The sequence below is a fragment of the Rhipicephalus microplus genome, chromosome 1, assembly GCF_043290135.1.
Source record: "Rhipicephalus microplus isolate Deutch F79 chromosome 1, USDA_Rmic, whole genome shotgun sequence".
Lineage (NCBI taxonomy): Eukaryota > Metazoa > Arthropoda > Arachnida > Ixodida > Ixodidae > Rhipicephalus > Rhipicephalus microplus.
The window spans coordinates 250896829-250916912 of NC_134700.1; the positions used below are offsets into that span (position 1 = coordinate 250896829).

General features: G+C 44.1%; 1 protein-coding gene across 2 annotated transcripts in view; it reads right to left on the reverse strand.

The window, feature by feature from the left end:
- Nucleotides 1-2395: 2395 nt before the first annotated feature.
- The window catches only part of ash1 (histone-lysine N-methyltransferase ash1), a 69027-nt gene continuing 51338 nt past the window's right edge, over nt 2396-20084 (reverse strand). For both annotated transcript variants that reach the window (XM_075893132.1, XM_075893126.1), the window contains 9 exons: nt 19078-19169; nt 15685-15771; nt 12109-12193; nt 10101-10362; nt 9557-9641; nt 9067-9248; nt 8895-8967; nt 8680-8760; nt 2396-2857 (listed from right to left, as the gene is read on the reverse strand). In XM_075893132.1, the coding sequence (XP_075749247.1) occupies nt 2756-2857; nt 8680-8760; nt 8895-8967; nt 9067-9248; nt 9557-9641; nt 10101-10362; nt 12109-12193; nt 15685-15771; nt 19078-19169 (1049 nt within the window). In that variant the 3' untranslated portion in view covers nt 2396-2755. The remainder of the gene's footprint in view (nt 2858-8679; nt 8761-8894; nt 8968-9066; nt 9249-9556; nt 9642-10100; nt 10363-12108; nt 12194-15684; nt 15772-19077; nt 19170-20084) is intronic.

Genomic DNA, 20084 nt, shown 5'->3' on the forward strand with positions numbered 1-20084 from the left:
TAAAGGGATCTGGAACATTTTTTGAGCAAGGTCAGAAAACACTGCTGATTGATAGTTGAGGCTCCCAAGAACATGTGTGCCAAATATTATAGCGCAAGACATGGCTTGAAATGTACAATAAATTTTCAAATTTAGCTAAAGATCTCTTTCTCTTCTTTCGACAAATGACACAACAGGCTCAAAAATCACTGCACCCCAAACCAAGTATCAGCCATTGGCTGATTTGAGCATGGCGTGCTCGGTCGTTACTGGGGCCGCCGTGGAAGCTGCCGACTTGTCCACGCTTGCGCGAGCATTCGCACTGAAAAGTTGTGCATTCGGGAAAAAAAAAAGGAAAGTGCTGAAGGTCTCCAAGTGCACGTGACGTCTTTTCTTCCTCCATGCCAACCATCCCTGCTTAGTTTTCAGTGCTTTCGTCAGCACGCGAGAAGAGAAAATGGAATTGCAGCGTGCGACAAATCGTAACTCCACTCGCACTGGACAGATTCTCAAAATTTTTGCAGCGGTGAATTCGTGTGGCAATAAGCTCTTCTTGTGAATCAATTTCATGGCTACTTTGAAAAGTGTTGCAGGACCGCTTTAACAATAGTATCGTGTTTGCCACAGCATGAAAGCAACCACAAAGACAAGCAACACGTTGTTTCTAGGTCACGTCTTCAGTGGCGTTGCTGTAGTTACTAGCTCGAAGCGTGTCATTTATCTTGCATCCTTTCAGAAGACCCTAACGAAAGTTTCGGAGGCCAATGAGCAAAATGAGTGGGAGAACAGAATTTTTTTTTTCAAGATAATGATGTGTTCATAAAGCGAGCCCATGCTCGCATACTTTAAGAAAAATTGGGAACCACTTCCAGGTGTGCATAGTTATACCTGGACATGTGCTAAAACTAGCTTGTTTTTGTACTAGCACTAGTTAAAGCAACAGGCAGTGAAACATGAATGGTTTTTGTCAAAAATAACGTTTAATACATGAAGACATGGCTTAACACCAGGGAAAGAAAGATGAAACATGCTGATCCTATCAATGTGAACAGAGCAAAGGCTTTTGTTATGTACAGACGATGGTTAAGTTGCAACTGTATGAAGAACAGAAATGGTGTATATTCCCAAGACTGTGCACTCGAGATGCCATACGTCGTTCGAGCAATAAAACAACTTAACACACTTCGAAAATCCATTTCTGTTTTCTTTTAAAATCACTGAGTATTTATATACAATGACTTGAAGTGGCTGGCATCTGGATTCTCAAAAACTAAAATCAGAGGTATGGCGCAACACAATTAAGAAAAGACCTCTAGAGACTGTGCGAGTGCCTTTTCCTGCAACAGTTGCAACATGAAAAATTCATTGAAATGGTGCAAAATGAGCTACGTGAATCTGAACATTTTTCGAGTTTTATACCATCAGAGTTCTTATATTAAACCGGTAGCCATCTGCTCAGAGTTGTAGATCAATTCGACTTAGTTCTGCGATCTGCAAGCCTCTGGTTAGTTCAATAGTAGAGCAGCTGCTTTGGAAAGGTCTTGGGTTCAGTCCCAAGACAAAGACGAATTCTCTTTCAACTGCAAAGCTTTCATTCTAAGGAACACATGCTAAGTTCCTGTGGCTTCATGCTACACTCGGGTTGGTGACTATTTCTCCCTTCGAGCTTCCACAGTTGGGGGGGGGGAAAATGCACCGGTCGAAAAAACGCGTACAACACAAAAGGCAGGAAGGGAGAAGTGCAGAAGAGCTAGGCACACTAAAAGAGAAATGTGTAAAAGTGCAACCACTTGATACTAAAACAATGCAAGCCAACAAAAGTGACATGTCACATATAAATAAATAACGAAAGCCTCGACAGACACACCTCAAATGCTTTGCATGAGGTACCCTTGCCCATCGATATCGACAATAATGTAGCCAACCCACACGAAGGGCCAGTGCCAGGTCTACACGAATGACCCACAACCTAAAAGAGAGAGACTCATCATGGCAGAAGAAAAAGTAAGCTTGTGCCATCACCTCATTAGAAATGCAATGTGGTTGCAGCACTGTATCATGACATATTTTAAATACAGTGCCCAAATCACTTGACATTATTGCCCTAATCTGGCAGCATACAAGCTCAAATCTTGTAATATGTGGTAACATATTATGCCCCACACAAGCTGACTAAAGAAACACTTCCCAAAATGATGTGGCTACTAACCTGCACAGCAACGCGTAAAGCTGCCCAGTATTAGGTCCTCTTCAATTTACATCAGTTTTGTACTTTCTTTTTGAAAAAGAAAAAAAAATCTATGGCAGCTATGACATGCACATTGCAGGCATATGCAAATGTGCAGAAGTGCATAAATCAAAGAGGTGAATGCAAAAAAAAAAAAAAAACAGCTTATAAGAAACATAGCAATCCATATTTGCTGCTTCAGGAAGTCAACAACATTTGGCAAAGAAAGATGCAGGGGACAGTTGGTGGTGAACAGTGGCTCCCTGATGAAATGCATGATGGGCAACGTGATGCATACAAATGTTGAGGTGGGATTCATGAAGCGCTGAACAACAATGGCTGTACAAGAGGAGACACACACACTTCCTGCAGTGCACTTTCAGAGGTCCCGCCTCCATATAGTTCCTTAGAGGGCACAGAGAATGCCTCGAAAATTGGGTGGCACACGAATGAGTGTGCAGGTGCTCAGTCTCGTTTCACAAGGGAGCTTCAGTGCAGGCGACACCATCGCGAGCACACACACTAACGTGGGCCCCAATCCTGCTGCAGTTACTGCCGAGATGACGGTGGCAGTTCGGTATCCTCCTCTGCTGCTGCAGACGCAACCAGACGACGCACAACCTTGTCCAGGCGCTCCTTCTTCACTTCCCTCTGCAAGTAAAACACATGGTAACTAGGTCAGCAAGATTTGTACACAATGGTAGCAGCAACAGGATGCAAGCTGTAAAATTAAATACAATTTTACCTATTTAAGAAGCACAGTGAAAAGAGACTCGGTCGCCTAGTGCATAGTCGACTCCTCTTTGCCGAAGGTTGAAATGGTTTGCATCCACGCGTTGTTGTTTTATGTGATATCGCGCCAACTGCCGTGCTTCTTCGGCTCGCTGAATGAACTCGCTGATGTCAGGCTTGTGCCCTGTATTGTCGCTTACAGGCAGCATTGCATCTAACGGTGTGGTAACTGTTCGACCATAGACTAGCTGGAATGGCGTCACTTTAGTAGTCTCCTGCACAGCAGTATTATAAGCGAAAGAGGCATACGGCAGTATCTTGTCCCACGTACGGTGCTCCAAGTCAACGTAAATGGACAACATATCGGTTAGAGTTCTATTGAGTCGCTCGGTTAGCCCATTCGTTTGGGGATGGTAAGCCGTTGTTTTTATGACATGTGTGGGTAAGTTTCATAATGGACTGTGTCAGATCGGCTGTGAATGCAGTTCCTCGATCCGTGATAACTACCTTTGGTGCACCATGCCGTGCACCAAAAAAATTCTGCGACTTCTATAGCCGTGCCCCTGGTGAGAGAGGCTGTCTCGGCATACCGGGTTAAGTAGTCTGTTGCCACTACTATTCATCGGTTGCCCATGGATGACGTAGGAAATGGACCAGGTAGATCCATTCCTACTAGTTCAAACGGAGATTTAGGGGGTTCTATTGGTTGGAGAAATCCTCCAGGTTTCAATGGAGGCGTCTTGCGTCTCTGGCAATCTCTACATGTCCTCGCATAATGCTGTACAGCATCCAGTAATTTTGGCCAGTAGTGCTTGGTGCGGATGCAAGCCAATGTTTTGCTCACTTTGAGGTGTCCTGCTGCTGGGTCATCGTGGCAGGCTTCCAGGATTTTGGGTCGCAAGCCTGAAGGAACGACGAGTAGGAATTTCTCCCTGCTGTGCTCGAAGTTTCTCTTGTATCTCATCAGGTACGAGGTCAGTCCCCGGACAAAAACTCGAGGAACACCCACGGGTTGCCCTTCCAGATGCTTGATCAGCTGAAGCAACTCCGCGTCAGATCGTTGATGTTCAGTCATGTCTGCGGTGCTCACGGCTCCAAGAAACGAAAAGTCGTCTTCATCTTCCACAAGTGCAGATTCCACTGGTGAGCGTGACAGGCAATCAGCATCGCTGTGCTTGCGACCCGACTTGTATACGACTGTTATGTCGTATTCTTGCAACCTGAGGCTCCATCTAGCAAGTCGCCCAGAAGGGTCCTTTAGGCCTGCGAGCCAGCACAGCAAGTGATGGTCGCTCACTGCTCGAAATGGTCTACCATATAAGTACGGTCAGAATTTCTGTATGGCCCGTATTACCGCCAGACATTCTTTTTCCGTCGCCGAATAATTTGTTTCAGCTCTCGAAAGAGTGCGACTAGCATATGTGACCACTCATTCCTTTCCGTTTTGCAGCTGCATGAGGACGGCGCCTAGTCCCGAATTGCTTGCGTTCTTGTGAATCTCTGTTTCAGCTTCTTCGTGGAAATGTGCAAGGACGGAATGGTTTAGGAGTCGCTGTCGTAGCTCATTAAACGCGTCTCCGTGCTCGCTTGTCCAGGTAAAAGGCGTGTCTTCTTTTGTCAGTCGGGTTAGTGGTTCCGCAATCTTCGAAAAATCTTTAGTGAATCTTCTGTAATAGGCACGAAGTCCTAAGAATCATCTCACAGCCCTTTTATCCGTCAGTCTAGGAAACTTTTCTACAGCTGCTGTCTTTTCGGGGTCAGGTCGAATGCTTTCAGAGCTAACCACATGACCGAGGAAAAGCAGTTCATAAAAACCAAAATGGCACTTTTGGGGTTTTATCGTCAGCTCTGCTGAACTAATCGCTTCGAGCACTGTCCATAGTCATTCCACATGCTGATCGAAGGTGGCCGAAAAGATCACGTCGTCATTGAGATAAACAAAGCAGGACTGCCATATTAACCCGGACAGCACAGTGTCCATCATCCGCTGAAATGTGGCGGGTGCGGAACACAGGCCAAATGGGAGTACCTTGAACTCGTATAACCCATCTGGGGTGACGAAAGCAGTTTTCTCGCAATCTCGTTAGTCTACTTCTATCTGCCAGTATCCGCTTTTGAGGTCTAGAGAGGAAAAGAATTTCGCGTCTCGTAGTCTGTCACGGGTGTCATCGATCCTTGGAAGGGGATAGACATCCCGTTTTGTGACGACGTTCAATTTTCGGTAGTCAACGCAGAAGCGCAAGGTCTGGTCCTTTTTCTTTACCAGCACTACAGGTGAGGACCATGGGCTGGCCGATGATTGAATTACATCGTCTCTCAGCATTTCTTCAACTTGGCCTCTGATGACTTCTTCTGCCCCGCCGCGGTGGTCTAGTGGCTAAGGTACTCGGCTGCTGACCCGCAGGTCGTCGGAACGAATCCCGGCTGCGGCGGCTGCATTTCCGATGGAGGCAGAAATGTTGTAGGCCTGTGTGCTCAGATTTGGGTGCACGTTAAAGAACCCCAAGTGGTCAAAATTTTTGGAGCCCTCCACTACGGCGTCTCTCATAATCATATGGTGGTTTTGGGACATAAAACCCCACATATCAATCAATCTGATGACTTCTCTCTTTTGGTTACACTCGGTCCGGGTGCTGGCAAACAGGTCTAACAGATTGATCGATTATGACGCGGTATTTGATGATGAATGTTCTTTGCACTTTCAATGACGTGGAAAAACACGAGGTGTACTCCCATATAAGGCTCTCGATTTTTTGTTTCTGGTTCGGTGATAGGGCTGCTTCGATATGGATAGATGCGAGTATGGAATCTATACAGTCAGGGTGTAGTGGTGCAGTCTCGAAAGAATTCAAATCCATAATCGGAACGTAATCGTGCAAGTGACCAACAACAGTTCCTTTCGCAAGATGCTGCACCTCATTTCAGAAATTTGTCAGCAAGACACGGGTACACCCATCATGCAGTCGTACAATACCTCTTGCTGCACAGATCCCTTTCTCGAGTAATAGCCCAGTATTGCTTTCTACCATTCCTACATAGTCGTTGTACACATTGCTTTTACGGTGACAACGATGATGGATCTTGGAGGTACTGTTACATCATCACCTGCAATCTGGAGCACATCGAATCGTTTTTCACTCTCGAATGTCGTGATAGCGTGTTTCGTGGAGAACGAGACGCACGTTTCCTGCAAGTTTATCACTGCGCCATTGGCCTGCAAAAAGTCCATTCCGATAATTGCATCTCTTGAACACTCCGACAGGAGAATGAAGCTGGCGACGTAGGTGAAGCCACGTATTCCGACTCTAGAGGTACATATGACTGCCGGATCGATAAGATAAGGTGTCCCCCGGCGGTTCGCATTTGCGGTCCTATCCAAGGGGTCAGCACTTTTTTCAGCGTTCTGGCAAGTCCCCTGCTCACGACGGAATAATCTGCGCATGTGTCTATTAAAGCATTCGTTTCGTAGCCACCTATAAGTACCGACAAATCAGAAGCGGCGTTACTGTTTCCGCACGTAGTCTCGTGTCCGTCATCACACTTTGAAATCGACACTGGAGGTTGTTTTCTTGCGTCGGCAGCGGCCTTACTTCCCCAGGTCGCTGATTCTAGTTTTCTTGACGCGGGCTTTGGGGAAGTCGCCTCGGAGAGTTTGAAAATGGGCGCGGACTTGGTGACCGATACCTCAGTGGCGCTGTCGACCGAGACTGATGCTGCTTCGAGGAGCGAGTACCTTGACATGTTGACAAGTACTGCTCAATTTCAAAAGGTCGTTCCCCATTCCTTGGACAAGCAGCATTTGCGGTAAAACCCCGAAGTCCAGCTCAGCGATATTCACACATCCTGTAAAGATGGCCAGCTTCGCCGCAGTGATAACAAAGCGAAATTCGATCAGGAGTGCGCCATATATCAGCTTTTCGGATCCTCTTCTCGGCTGGGGACGGCGTGAATCGAGGTCCAGGGGCTACGAAAGGAGGTACAGGGGTGCCTCTCAGCACCTCGGGGTACGAGACTGCGGGCTGCATCATAACCGACGCTTGAACCGGCTGTGCTTGTGGCTGCTGCTCACGGACTGCCTGCCTCACTTCCTCCCAACAACTTCCGCTAATGACGAGACCAATGAGGGGTTGCCGCTTAGCTTCTGGAGCTCTTCTCGAACCACCGATCGAATAAGCTCTCGTAATATGTTGATGCCATTCCCGAAGACTGCTGACACCGTATCTACAGATGCGACGTTAACATCTCGATTGTAGTGCCTGGTTCGCTGTTGCAGAGTCTTTTCAACTGCTGTCGCCTCAGTGCGAAATTCGCCGACGTTCCGCGGGGGGCATCGGAGCAAACTAGCAAAAATCTCCTGCTTCACCCCACACATCAGGTGCCGAAATTTCTCGTCCTCGCTCATATTTTGATCAGACCGGCGAAATAAGCGGCACAGGTCTTCCACATACATTGCGACGCTTTCATTGTTGCGCTGGTTTCTTGCTTGCAAGGCAGCTTCAGCTCTTTCCTTGCAATCTGTGCTCGGTTATGTGGCCAGTAGCTCCCGTCGGAAGTCATCCCACGACCTAATGGCACCTTCATGGTTTTCGAACCACGTTCGTGCGCTGTCCTGCAACGCGAAACAAACGCGGCGGAGCTTCCGTTCTTCGGTCCATCCGTTGCAGTTGTCGACGCACTCCAAACCCTCCAGCCAATCCTCGGCGTCTTCATGAGGAGCGCCATGAAAAGATCGGGCGTCAGTGGCTTATCGACTACGACAAGCGTGGCAGCGACTGGAGACGAAACGACGTGTGCGGCAGCGGTTGGAGACGACATTTCGGTACTCTCACCGGAGACAGCTGGAGACACGCTAGGCTCTGGTGGCAGAGGGAATCCTGGCGGCTCACCACAAAGACGATGGCTGGAGCGCTGATGAACTGGCGTGAGCTCAGTTGGTTCGACTGGTCGTGGTTCAGCGCTGCTTCCTCAAAGTCCAACTGTGTTTGGGATTGATACCCGGCTCCTCCACCAGAATTGTTACGCACAATCCAAATGGTGTAAGAATAACTGTTTATTAGGGCTAACTTGTGCCCAAAAAGTAAAGGGAAATGTAGCAGCATTTCTAACAGGCGATCAGCAAAAAGGAATCAATCTCCGAGAAGCCCTCGAGCGGTGCCCACTTCTTTTTCCTCAAAATCCCATGCTGAGGCGGCGCGCGCCGTCACGGCCTTTTCTTGTCTCATCATCGGGCCGCTGGTCTCTTGGGGGCGCAGAAACTAGCGCGCGTAGTTTGAATACTGCGTCTGTCCTGCGTCAATATTTTGTACTATTAGCTATTTAGAAAATGCGAATTGCACACATAAACTTGAGTGTTGACAGTCAACGCTCATCTTAATGTAACTGTTACTGTGACACAAATGCTGCACTTATTAATTTCCCATTATGTACAATAATGTGGCAATGGCTGTCCAATTACAACTTTCGCGTTGCCTTGTTGACCCGTTTCCAACGGTGTTCTCAGTCTAATCCGCCTCTTTCACAATGCCATGGTGCACGCCCCCTTTCGCTATAGATAAAGTCACAGAATACCTCTTCATCTTCGAGATTTTTTTTTTTTTTTTTTCTGGCAATACCGCTTGTCCCGACCCCTACCCAAAAAAGCAAAGAGCGGCACAGAAAAATGGAAAATGTGTATTAGCATGCACTAACATTATACAACATCCCATAAGCAACTAACGCAGTAAAGATTTCTTTTCACTTACATCAGCACTCCGGTCATCGGGAAACCCTTGTGCTGTCTTTGCTCGGCTGCGTTTCTGGTATACGACAGGATTGCTTCGAGGCTGTGGAGTTACACACAACGACAAGAGGGAAAGAGTGAATATCACATGCCGAAAACAAGTGAAGGCATTTTATTATAAATTACAGGAATGGTATTGAATTACTATGAAATCCCACTACAGGAAAAAATACTAACCGAGTACGTTCTCTTTGGAGCAAGCTTTGCGTCGAAGGTGTCAAAGGCATAGCTTTTCATGCAGAAAGGAAACCTAGAATGTTGGGAAGGAAGAAATGTGCATAAGCTACAATTAGCACTAAACAGGAGCATGCTTAAACTTAGGCTTAAGGTAGCAGGTGAGGTGTCTTACCGGGGCTTGTTGATCTTGTAGAAAAGCCGGGCACTCTTGTCGACACGATATTCGCAGATGTAGACGTCTTTTTCTGTTGCTCCCTTTGGTCGGCCTCGGCAGTAGGTGGCCAGGTCCAGCACCCAGCAAGCACCAGCGACACATTCCAAAGGAAGAATTTCATACAGGGGCACTCGTAAAACCTGTACACAAAATTTTAAAATTTTAAGCGCATAAATTTTCTGGTCATCACTGGTTGACAATGCTTTGCATTACAAAAAAAATATTGCCCAGAACATTTATTACATTTGGTGCACAGTTTTCATGTTGATAATGCACCCTATTCCTTCTGCCCTTATATTTCAAGTATTTTAGCTACAAGATGTCATATGGCTACAGAATGCATGAAGCTAAGCTTGTGTGATTTTCCCATAGAGTACGGTAGCTTTGTAGAAAAATTAAGTGCGAAGTTTGACAATTTGCGGTCAGATAGGTCCACCAGCCTGCATACCTCATTGTGGTAGAACTTGCGGGTTGGCTCATGAAAGGTCTCGTGTGGCCTGAGGTAGTGGTGACCATAGATGAATTTTTCTCCCCTGTGGACAAGAGCAGTGCACAGGTCAGAAAAATAATTCCACGTACATCAATATTAATGATGCATCAGTCAAATATATTCAGGTGGAGTAATATACTTATGCATGCATCAAGAAAAGTGCAGTACAAGAACATCTAAGCACTTTTAAAGGCAACATCAATTATACCTAAAGAAAAAAAAAGGACTACAGCAACTAGTTAAAACTTAAAAGCCATCAGAACTAGCATTTCGCTCTTTTTGAATCTAAACAAAACATTATGGGCAGTGCCATTGTCTGTTGGCTCTGATGTAGTGCTTGCAACTTACAAACTAGCAACAAAAAAAAAAACAATCTTGTGGGATGTTTCAGTTCTGCCAGCATTTTTTTTATTCTACAAGAAGATATTCTTCACTCCTTGCTCACAATATTAGCTAAGGAATAAGATCACGTAAAGTAGGCACTCATCAAAGTTCAACGAACCTTTCGTTCTTCCAGAGGCGTTCTACGCGGAAAACGTCAAAGCTTCCACCCTCTTCTGAACTGGGGCTGTTGCTGCCATGCAAGTTTCTGAGAAGCGTTGATTTTCCCCCACCTTCTTCAGCTGCCGCATCTTCAGCTTTAGTGCCGTCAACTTCCACACTATCTTCGGCCACTTTTGAAGTATTCTTGTCCCCTTGAACCTCTTGGGCCAGCGGCTTCAATGGGCTTTTGTCCTTGAATTTACTCAGGTAGACACAGTCGCCTGTCAATCAAGACATTCTACTTGAGTTTTACTCAAAACACTCAGAGGAAATGTCAGTCAGCTATTAAGCAGCAAAAAATTCAGCCTTTATGGCAACAAAATTATATTTAGCACAAAAGTGCCTTCATTATATCTTACATTTGTTACTATAAGCAATTACAGAGCTCATGAAATGAAATCTGAGCGAAAACAATAAAGGGACACTAAAGTCAAATAACAATTTCTGTGGGAGTGAAAGCTCAATGTATGCCGTCTAAAACAAAACAGTGTTGATTCGATTAGTGACAACATTATCAACAGCAGCGCCCTACTTACCGAGAAATTAATATACATGCACGAGAACACATGCGCCGCAGTAGAACATTGGCAAAATGATCCCGATCACGTCACAGTTACAACTTACAATTAATCACAAGTAATTAAAGTAGCTGCATTAAATAAAGAACCTGTTGTGCATCAAGAGACGTAATGAATTGTTCCTTTTTCGTTTCTGTTCGATTTATAGAAAAAAGAATTGCTGGACGTTACTATGCGGAATGGCGCGAGTGGTTCAAGAATTCAATATTCGCCTGGTTAAACTGGACAGGTTGTGCAATCTAGCGAGGCCCAGTTGAGTCAAGCACGTGGAGCCAATAGCAGGAAATTGTTCAATGGCGGTTGTTGCTGCTGTGGCTCCCACTGCTTTCGTTCTGCTGCTACTAGTGTTGGCAGCCGCGCACTAAAGCCGAGCAACGTTGTGAACGGCAACAATGACATGACATGTTCCGTTTGAGGCAGGTAAGTTGAAGTGCGCTAAACCGACGCGGGCCACTAAAACGCGATATTTTTAAAAATAAGCACTTCCTTGGCACAAAAGTAACACTACGAGGTTTATGAACTTTTATTTCAACAATCAACATCGACTTAATAAATGCCTTTAGTGTCCCTTTAAGTACACCAACTGGTATGCTTAAGTGCTCAAGATGACCATGTCATGTTGCTTTCAACTGATCACAAAGGGTGATATGGGTGATGCAAGTCTACAAGCTAATATTATGCCAATGTGACACAAACTCCAGACGATGAACATGAATATGTGCACATAAATCAGACATTAATTGTGTTCTATTTCATAAGCTCTGCATATGTTTACAACTCGGTATCATCAAAAGCATTTTAGTACTCCTTTACAGCCAATGATTTGCACTAATCAAGGTTCTCTGTATCAGGTTTTATTGGCTAGAAATACTCCAATACCATGGTCATGCTAAATGAGACGCCCTATCAAGAGCCCCAAAACAATTCTGACGCCTCTAGATTTCTCGAGATCGATCTTTTAAAAATGCATGCTTCCATCAAACCCCATCTGATCCAACTATTTGAGAAATCAATATTGCATGAACTGAGAACTTGCACTAGTAATACGACAATTCCAAGCATTGTTCCTGAACAGGCCGTCCATTGATCCACATGTACAACTCAAATAAACATGCCAATGAACATGTAAACAAACAGAATAAAAGGAAGAAATGCATGTGTCCAGAACTGCACGTAATTCATAGGCTGTCGAGGTGAGCACCATCAACCTGACTTTTGTTGTGATATGAAAATGGAATACATATTTCAAGTTGAAGCGAATGATACACACAACTACTAATCCATGTCACTCACAATGACCCATCACTTGTTACAAAAAAAAAAAGTCAGTCACAAAATGCCATTGTAATCTCATACCAAAATTTTATATTTGGCATTCATAGCACTCACCCTGCTTGACTTGCAAGTTTCCTTTAAGGAGTGTTAGGTAGGACTGGATGCCACCGTTGGCCACAGGAGGTCCCAAAGGAATCTCCTGAACGAGCATATGCAGAACGAAGTGTTGGGAGTCGCATTACAAATATTGCAATAGAAAAACTCACAGTGCACAAATGATTAGAAAAAGTGCAGCTGTCTTTTCTAGAGCCACATTTCTTGGGAAGCTCACAAACTATACATAAAAATTAATTACGGAGCAAAACATCCCAAAAGTGCACAGCTGATATTAAGGAACAACACAGTAAAGAGAATTGGACTCAGTGGACCACCTAACGTTCATTATGTGCATATACAGCTAAGCGAAAGCATTTTTTGCGTTCGTCTTCCATCAAAATATGGCTTATATTGTCAGTAATTGAATGCAAAATGTCTGGCTTAGTAGCAGTGTATTGGTTGCCAAGCCACAGCAGAAGTTTAGGAATAAAGTCCTCTGCATTCAGGTATCACATCTCTTTCTTTCATCACTGGGCAAATATTTACTGTTGATTTAAACACTTGCCTGCAGGCAGCAAAAGCAGCAGTCTATCGATGCTCTATCTACATTGTTTTAAATCATACAGTAGTGAAAAACACGATTATACAGTATGAAGTGGGCTTGTGCAAAAGTCAGGTTCGAAGCGAATTCGAAGCAAATAGCATATACAGTTAAACCCTTTTATACGAGGCATGCTGCAGACAGCAGTTCTTGTCTTTTATATGAGATGTCACTTATAAGTAGGGTACCTCATATGCATTTTCTTATAAACCCATATTTTAATGTATGCACGCTGATATCTCTTATATCCCTTTGGCTCTTATATCAGTGTCTCTTATAAAGGGGTTCAACTGTATGACATATATTGATTGATTTGATTGATTTGTGGGGTTTAACGTCCCAAAACCACCATATGATTATGAGAGACGCCGTAGTGGAGGGCTCCGGAAATTTTGACCACCTGGGGTTCTTTAACGTGCACCCAAATCTGAGTACACGGGCCTACAACATTTCCGCTTCCATCGGAAATGCAGCCGCCACAGCCGGGATTTGATCCCGCGACTGTATGACATATAAAGAAAAACGGCATATTTATCATGACCTAACCTGCACTATTTTTGTTTTATTGAACTGAGGCCTCTTAGCGAACCCCAGAAGAAGTCAAAACAACTTTGAGCAGTAGCAAAATTTGACTTTGGGTAGAATGTAAATGATAACCTATAAAATATAATACATTTAACACTTACTATACATAGCGCATATAAGCAAGCATAACAAGCTGTTAAACTTAAAAAAAATTATTAATCGATTTGATGGCATTATATTCATATAAAGGAGCCCTGCAACACTTTTTCAAGTAACCATACAATGGATTCACTAAAAGAGCTTATTGGCTGACGACGTCACCGCCACAAAAATTTTGTCACACGCTGCACATGCATTTTCTTATCTCTCATCCCGACCAAAGGGCTAAAAAAATACATCAAGTGCGCCATGTCACCTTGGGCACCTTTTCTCTCTCTCTCTCTCTCTCTTTTCTTTTTTTTTTTTCTTCGAATATGCGGCTTTTCAGTACGATAAAGCACGTATGCAGGGACAATTCGCGGCTTCCCGCGGCTGCCCTAGTAACAAACGAGCTCACCACACTCAAATAAGCCAACCGCTGATACAATGGCTGTGACAAGTGATTTTCGAGCTTGTGACATCATTTGGATAGATGCTCTTACAGCTTCGTCTCCCTAAAGTGCAGTGAAATTAGTTACATGCTCACTAATATGCACCTTTTCATTCATTCCAAATACTTCAAAATTTTCAACAATTTATATTCGAATCGAAGCAAATTCAAATACTCTACTATTGGTCCAAATATTGGAAGCATTCGAATATTCGCACAAGCCTAGTACGAAGAAATTTTCTTTCCAACTGTATTTATCAGCGCTGATAAAAATGTTCATTACATGATATAAAAATTACATGAAAAATTGTTCGCACAAGACACACACAAAAACATCTAAGTTAATTTACAAAGATACGACAAAAAATTTCCCTGGATATGCGTCTGATACACATCACATCTCTGCATAATATGCCTTTCAAGTTCAGAAAGAAATCAACTGTTCTCGTAAACCACGGCACAGCTCTCTGGCATGATGGCAAGGTTGGCAATCGATCATCTACACGCACAAAGCACAACTCTGTACTATTAACACCAATTGATGCTGGCGCACTCCAAATAAAAATCCTGGCCATTAAAACATGCCGAATATCTCCCGATAAGTGCAAGGCCGCACTGAAATCATGCAGAGAAGAAAGCCAAACTCGCCAGGGTATACGTGCTGACATTGTGGGCCCGCTTGGTGCACTTTCCCAATCTGAGCGACCGAAATCTGGCGAAACAATGTTTTCACTGATGCAGTCCATGTCCGAAATTTCACATATGCACTATTTCCACAACATCTTGGCAAATAGCATTGCTGCCATGTTCAAAACTGCAACGAGCGGCTCTACCATTTTAAATTTCTTCTACAGAAGGAGCTTGGAGGACACTGGAGCTTCGCCTTCAGGAGCACAACGCGATAGCATAATTAGGCCCGTGCACATTGCCTTGAACCATGCCACAAGGGAAGGAACGTCCGTGTGTGCAGCATTAGTTGTTTCAAGCAATCGTAGAATGTCTACTGGATGTGCAGTTGCTAAGAACACACTGCGCTATGGTTCTTCCTTTTTCTAATTGGTGAAGTACCAGCTACTCCTCCATAACGTGCCACACGTACTTGCATAGCGCCCTACTTTTCAATTGCTGGGCAACTCTAAACCACCCACTCGTTGGGGAATCGACTGACGCCATGGTGCGTTGCGGAATCGAATGACGCCATGGTGCGTTGCGGAATCGAATGACGCCATGGTGCGTTGCGGAATCGAATGACGCCATGGTGCGATTCTGGGATTCTGCTATGCAACATTACATGCGTTAAGGAGGTGCCTTCTACTCCATGGCACATGGCACTCATGTATTATTTTTTTCCAACATACTTAGCTGACCACTTTCAAGTGGGTGTGCACTATTTTACATCAGCCATTCCTTGACCAATTAAACACATTTTGATGCCTGGTGCAATTCTAGGACTATGCAACACAATATTAAAATGCATTAAGGAGACTCCCTGCACTAAATGACATTATATTTTTTTCCAAAGCACTTTCAAGCAATGACGTGACTCTGAGGTAGAATACCTGCTGGTTTCGCAGACAGCCCCAGTTTGATTATTATTTCAACCCAAAAATTTTTATTGTTTATTTCCGATTTTTCGGTTATGAACAAGATGGTTTTTCACTCACAACCAATGTCACCGACACAAGAATTTCTGCAAAACGAGCTCTTTAACACTCTTGAATTATTAAGCTGAACGAACAACAAACAAGCAAAATGGCAAGGGTAGAGTTTGTATTACCTGCCGGATGAAGCGCTAAACCAAGCTCACAACATGCTATATATTTACACGGACAGCCTTGACTAATTTTCGTAAGAATAGGCCTCGATGTACTCAACTTACCAAACAAACTTCACGTGGATTGCACAATTCACACAGGTAGTTTTCTATGTCACCATTTACACCCATGCAGTCACAGTGCTGCCAGACCTGAAAAGCAAGATGAAAAGGATCACCATACTCGACCATCTTTCCAATCATACAGAAGATCATGTGCAAGTGGTAGCAATAGATGAGGCCTATTGCACAGGAAAAAAAAAAAAATAACTTCTGAAATTTTATCAAAGCAAACCATCCATTTTTACTTTTTCGCATTACCTTTGTCTTCAAGTTACAATACTGCAAAATCACGAATCATTCAATAGTTGGCTGGCTTCTAGACCTCCTTTTAAGACACAGTTCAGTACTGTTCAGACAGCATGTATTCCAACTAAATAATGGGGGTACATTTTTCTGTAAGGAGGCTCATGAACTCAAGAAAATTTGAGACAGAGGAAGGAGCACTGGCATAGGGAGGCTGGGGATATTCGACTCCCCCCCCCCCCCTTCTTGCCACTTCCTTCCAAATTTTTTAATTATGCATATATGTATATGTGCACACACTCATACAAATACACATAGAGCATTACTAACCACCCTAAACCCTAAATAAAAATTTCTGGCTAAGCAACTGGTAAGGAGGATATACAATGTGCTATTCTACATTTTTAAAGGACAGCAGTGGAATAGGTTTGGAATACGCAGACCAGACTTAGAGACAACATGCACATTAGCGCTACTTTTGCAAATCATGTCAGTGAAAACAACATGGCACACAAAAACATAAGTACTAAGACATGTACTAGGCTGGTTTCAGCTCCATGTGGACTGATTTTGTTTATTCCAAAGCCCTGCAGTTAACCCTTCGAGGGTTTATACCAAACATGCACGACATTACGTGTATTTTTAAAATGCCCCCCTTTTCAACCATTTCTCTGGTTAGGCATGTGCTGCCACGCTTCGTGAATACAGTAGAATGCCGCTGATATGTTTTTCACGGGACCGTAAAAAAAACAAACCTAGGAGCCGGGAAGCGCAAGAGCTGGGAAACTCGAAAAATTGAGAAATAAGAGTAGTGGTGAACTGCACATAGTTTTATTTTAATTCTTTCACTTGAAAAAACCATGCAGCGTTGCCTGGCGCATCTTCTCACGCCCGACAAGCACGAGGCGTTTTTCAAGCACCTGTAGTGCTATGGTCACTAGTGTGCACATATCTTCGCAATAAATCCAGTGCCGTTACGGCCGATGAGGACGTTGGCTCCGGTATCCGCTCCACCTCCTCCTAAACTTCCTCGTCACTGGCGCACGGAACGGCGCACTGAGCCACGATGTCGTCGACAAAAGACATCGCGGAGGTGACAACGGCGTCGTCAGCAGAAGCGTAGTCACTGTATGCGATTCCACTGGCACCAACAGTCTCCATGGCAGTGTTCAGTTCGTCGCAGTCTACGAACTCACCGTCTCCAACAGCTTTTGGACTATTTAGAGCGTTGGAAGTGTAAAGGCACTATGCTGCACGCTCGTATAACCTGCACAACGACCGACACGAAACAAAGGCAATGGGAGAAGACCGCAGCAAGCAAGGATAGCACGAGCACACATGGGCGATGTTGATGGCGATCTGGCTATACCCTTTGAATCGGGCCGCCTGCGCGACCCGGTGGCGATAAGTTTAAGCCAGCGTGACATCCCAAGAAAACAAAAACAGGTCTCGCAGACCTTACTTTTACAGATGCCAAAACCAACTTTAGGGCCCCAACGCGTCATAGACACAATCTTTCTTAGAGGGCAAATACGGATCTCGAAGGTCATGCTTTTGTTGGTATGAACCGAAAATACGCCATAGGTGTTGCCCTCTGCACTTTGGGCAGCCAATCCCATCGTCAAGCCGTCAAGCCAAGCTACATGAAAGACAACATGGCCGCTCGAGCCGGCGCGTCGTGGCACTTCGCAACGTATGATACGGGAACGGTCCCACAGTTGCGACGCAGCAGCGGAGTTCCCAATGCATTGAATCCTATGGGAGCTGTGCCGCGACCGGCCGAAAACGACGTAACAGCCAGGAAAACGCAGCACACGGGAACGCAACAGCGGGGTTCTACTGTACGTGGAAATTTTATAATGCGCCGATATCTCTCAATTTTGTTTCCCCCTTATCCAAAGCAGCACACCAGCTATCGCCCGCATACCAGGGCTGAGTTAGTTTGAAATGTGCTCTTTTTTCGATGATTTCTCTTGCTTGGCATGTGCTGCCACACTTCGGAAATATGTGGAAACTGTTTTTTATGTGCCGATGTGTCCCGTTTGTTTTTTTTTTTGTTTTTTTTTTCTTTCCAAAGTGGCGCGTGGGCTTTTGCTGATGCATCCGAATGTGCGCGCGCGGTGCGGCTGGCTTCGGTTTTGCCTTTCTTGGTGGTTTTCACTTTTCATGCCAGCAAAGCAGATGGCTGTCTGGTTTCTAATTTATGAAAACGTGACCATTTGTTTACTCTTTCGTTTATTGCTCCCCAGGACACAAATAAATCTGTTTCCATGTAGTGCTAAATTACCCAAACGATGCCCCTAAGGTAGCATTTCTCGTTTTGGGAACTGAAAAATGAACTTCGTTTTGTTGGCAATAAGACGGCGGATTATCATAGCTTTTTCACTTATTCTGCTTTCCAGACAGACACACAACCATACAGTTTTTTTCCGTACGCTCACTCACAAAGTTCGCTTACAACGAATGTGCTGGCCGGTTGCTCTAGAATCTGAAATATTTGATGTCAGTTTGTCAGACAAGGATTTACTTGCGAGTTCAGACACAAATGTAATGAAAGAGCGACATTTCGAAAGTGTGTGCAGCAAGACGATTCAGATTGGATTGAAGGTGACTACTCCCCAGTTTGTAGTGTCGGAGTAAAAAACGTTATTTGCTGGAACAGTACTCTGGTGTGGTTATTTTAATTGATTGATTTGTGGGGTTTAACGTCCCAAAACCACTATATGATTATGAGAGACGCCGTAGTGGAGGGCTCCGGAAATTTCGACCACCTGGGGTTCTTTAACGTGCACCCAAATCTGAGTGGTGTGGTTATTTTAGTATGTCTGTAAGCTATATACAATGCATAATTGTGGGTTATAAAAGGGCACATAAGTTTTTTTAGGATATTTTTTTTGATGTTGCATACAAATAAACCACGTGTATGTAACCACAAAAATATTTTTTTCACCACTTCACAGGCATGCAAAAAATATTAGGACAATTGTTTTCTTAAATAACATCGTCTGAAGAATTTATTCAGTAATTGAAAATTGCACATTTTTGGGGTGTATTTTACAAAAAAATTTGCCTCTCAAAGGGTTTAAAAACAAGACAAAAAGAGAAGCAGACGAATTTCTCATTAAACATTGTACTATGATGAGATACACTTACAAAGCACTTCTCGCACTGGATCATCAGACCTTCATCCTTGAAGATGTTGCAGACGCACCGGATCACCTCCTCATCCTCCTCCGCAGGTTTTTCTTTTTACCCACCAGACAAGAAGAGTAACGAAAGCAATTAACGCACAAGAAAGTAAATACAGTCACAGAAATGTGTCTCTCTAAACAAGATTGACACGACAATTTATAAAGTATACAGTCCAGGTCATGCCAAAAATTTAGTTGAACTTTTTATGGTTGGTGGAAACAGCAGTGGAAACAAATCCTGAACAGTCTCAGTCGTACATGCAAGACAGAAACTGAAAGCACCTTATGAAAACAAAATGCCACTACCAAGGTGCTGCAACATTTCATGGCTTGGCACTTTTGTTACTCTGCTACATCTCGGCCGAATGCTCACATGTGCACTTGCAGCCCTTGCCATCAGTATTCTCAAGCAAATCATCTCGAGTTACAGGCAGCACGAACGTTGATTTTCACCTCATGTCTTGTCACATAAGCTACACTGTGAAATGTTCACTCCTATAACTTTCCTGCAGCTACACAACTACTTTGTACACAGGAGGGCACATATGAACCAGTTCTATTATGCCTAACTTGAATCTCTGTATCTGATGGATACAAAACATGATAACCTCACTTAGCTGACAACTGAATACTGCAAGTTTCTCATTCACTTTTTTTCTGATGGTATGCACCACTGAGATTGCTTGCAAGCCATCTACATAGTGTGCCCTGTTTTTCCAAAATTAGTTTATTCGGCAGCCATGTTTACTTGGAGCGGACCACTCAGTGCTTTTAAAGGGACACTAAAGGCAAATATTAAGTCAACGATGATTGTTGAAATAGTGGCCCAGAAACCTCAAGGTGCTAGTTTTATTCAAAATAAGTGCTCATTTTGAAATAAAATACCATTTTAATGGTACACATGGCATTAGCGCACTTCAAATCACCCGTGCCTAAAAGCAGTCTTCCAGATGTCACTGTTACTGTGCT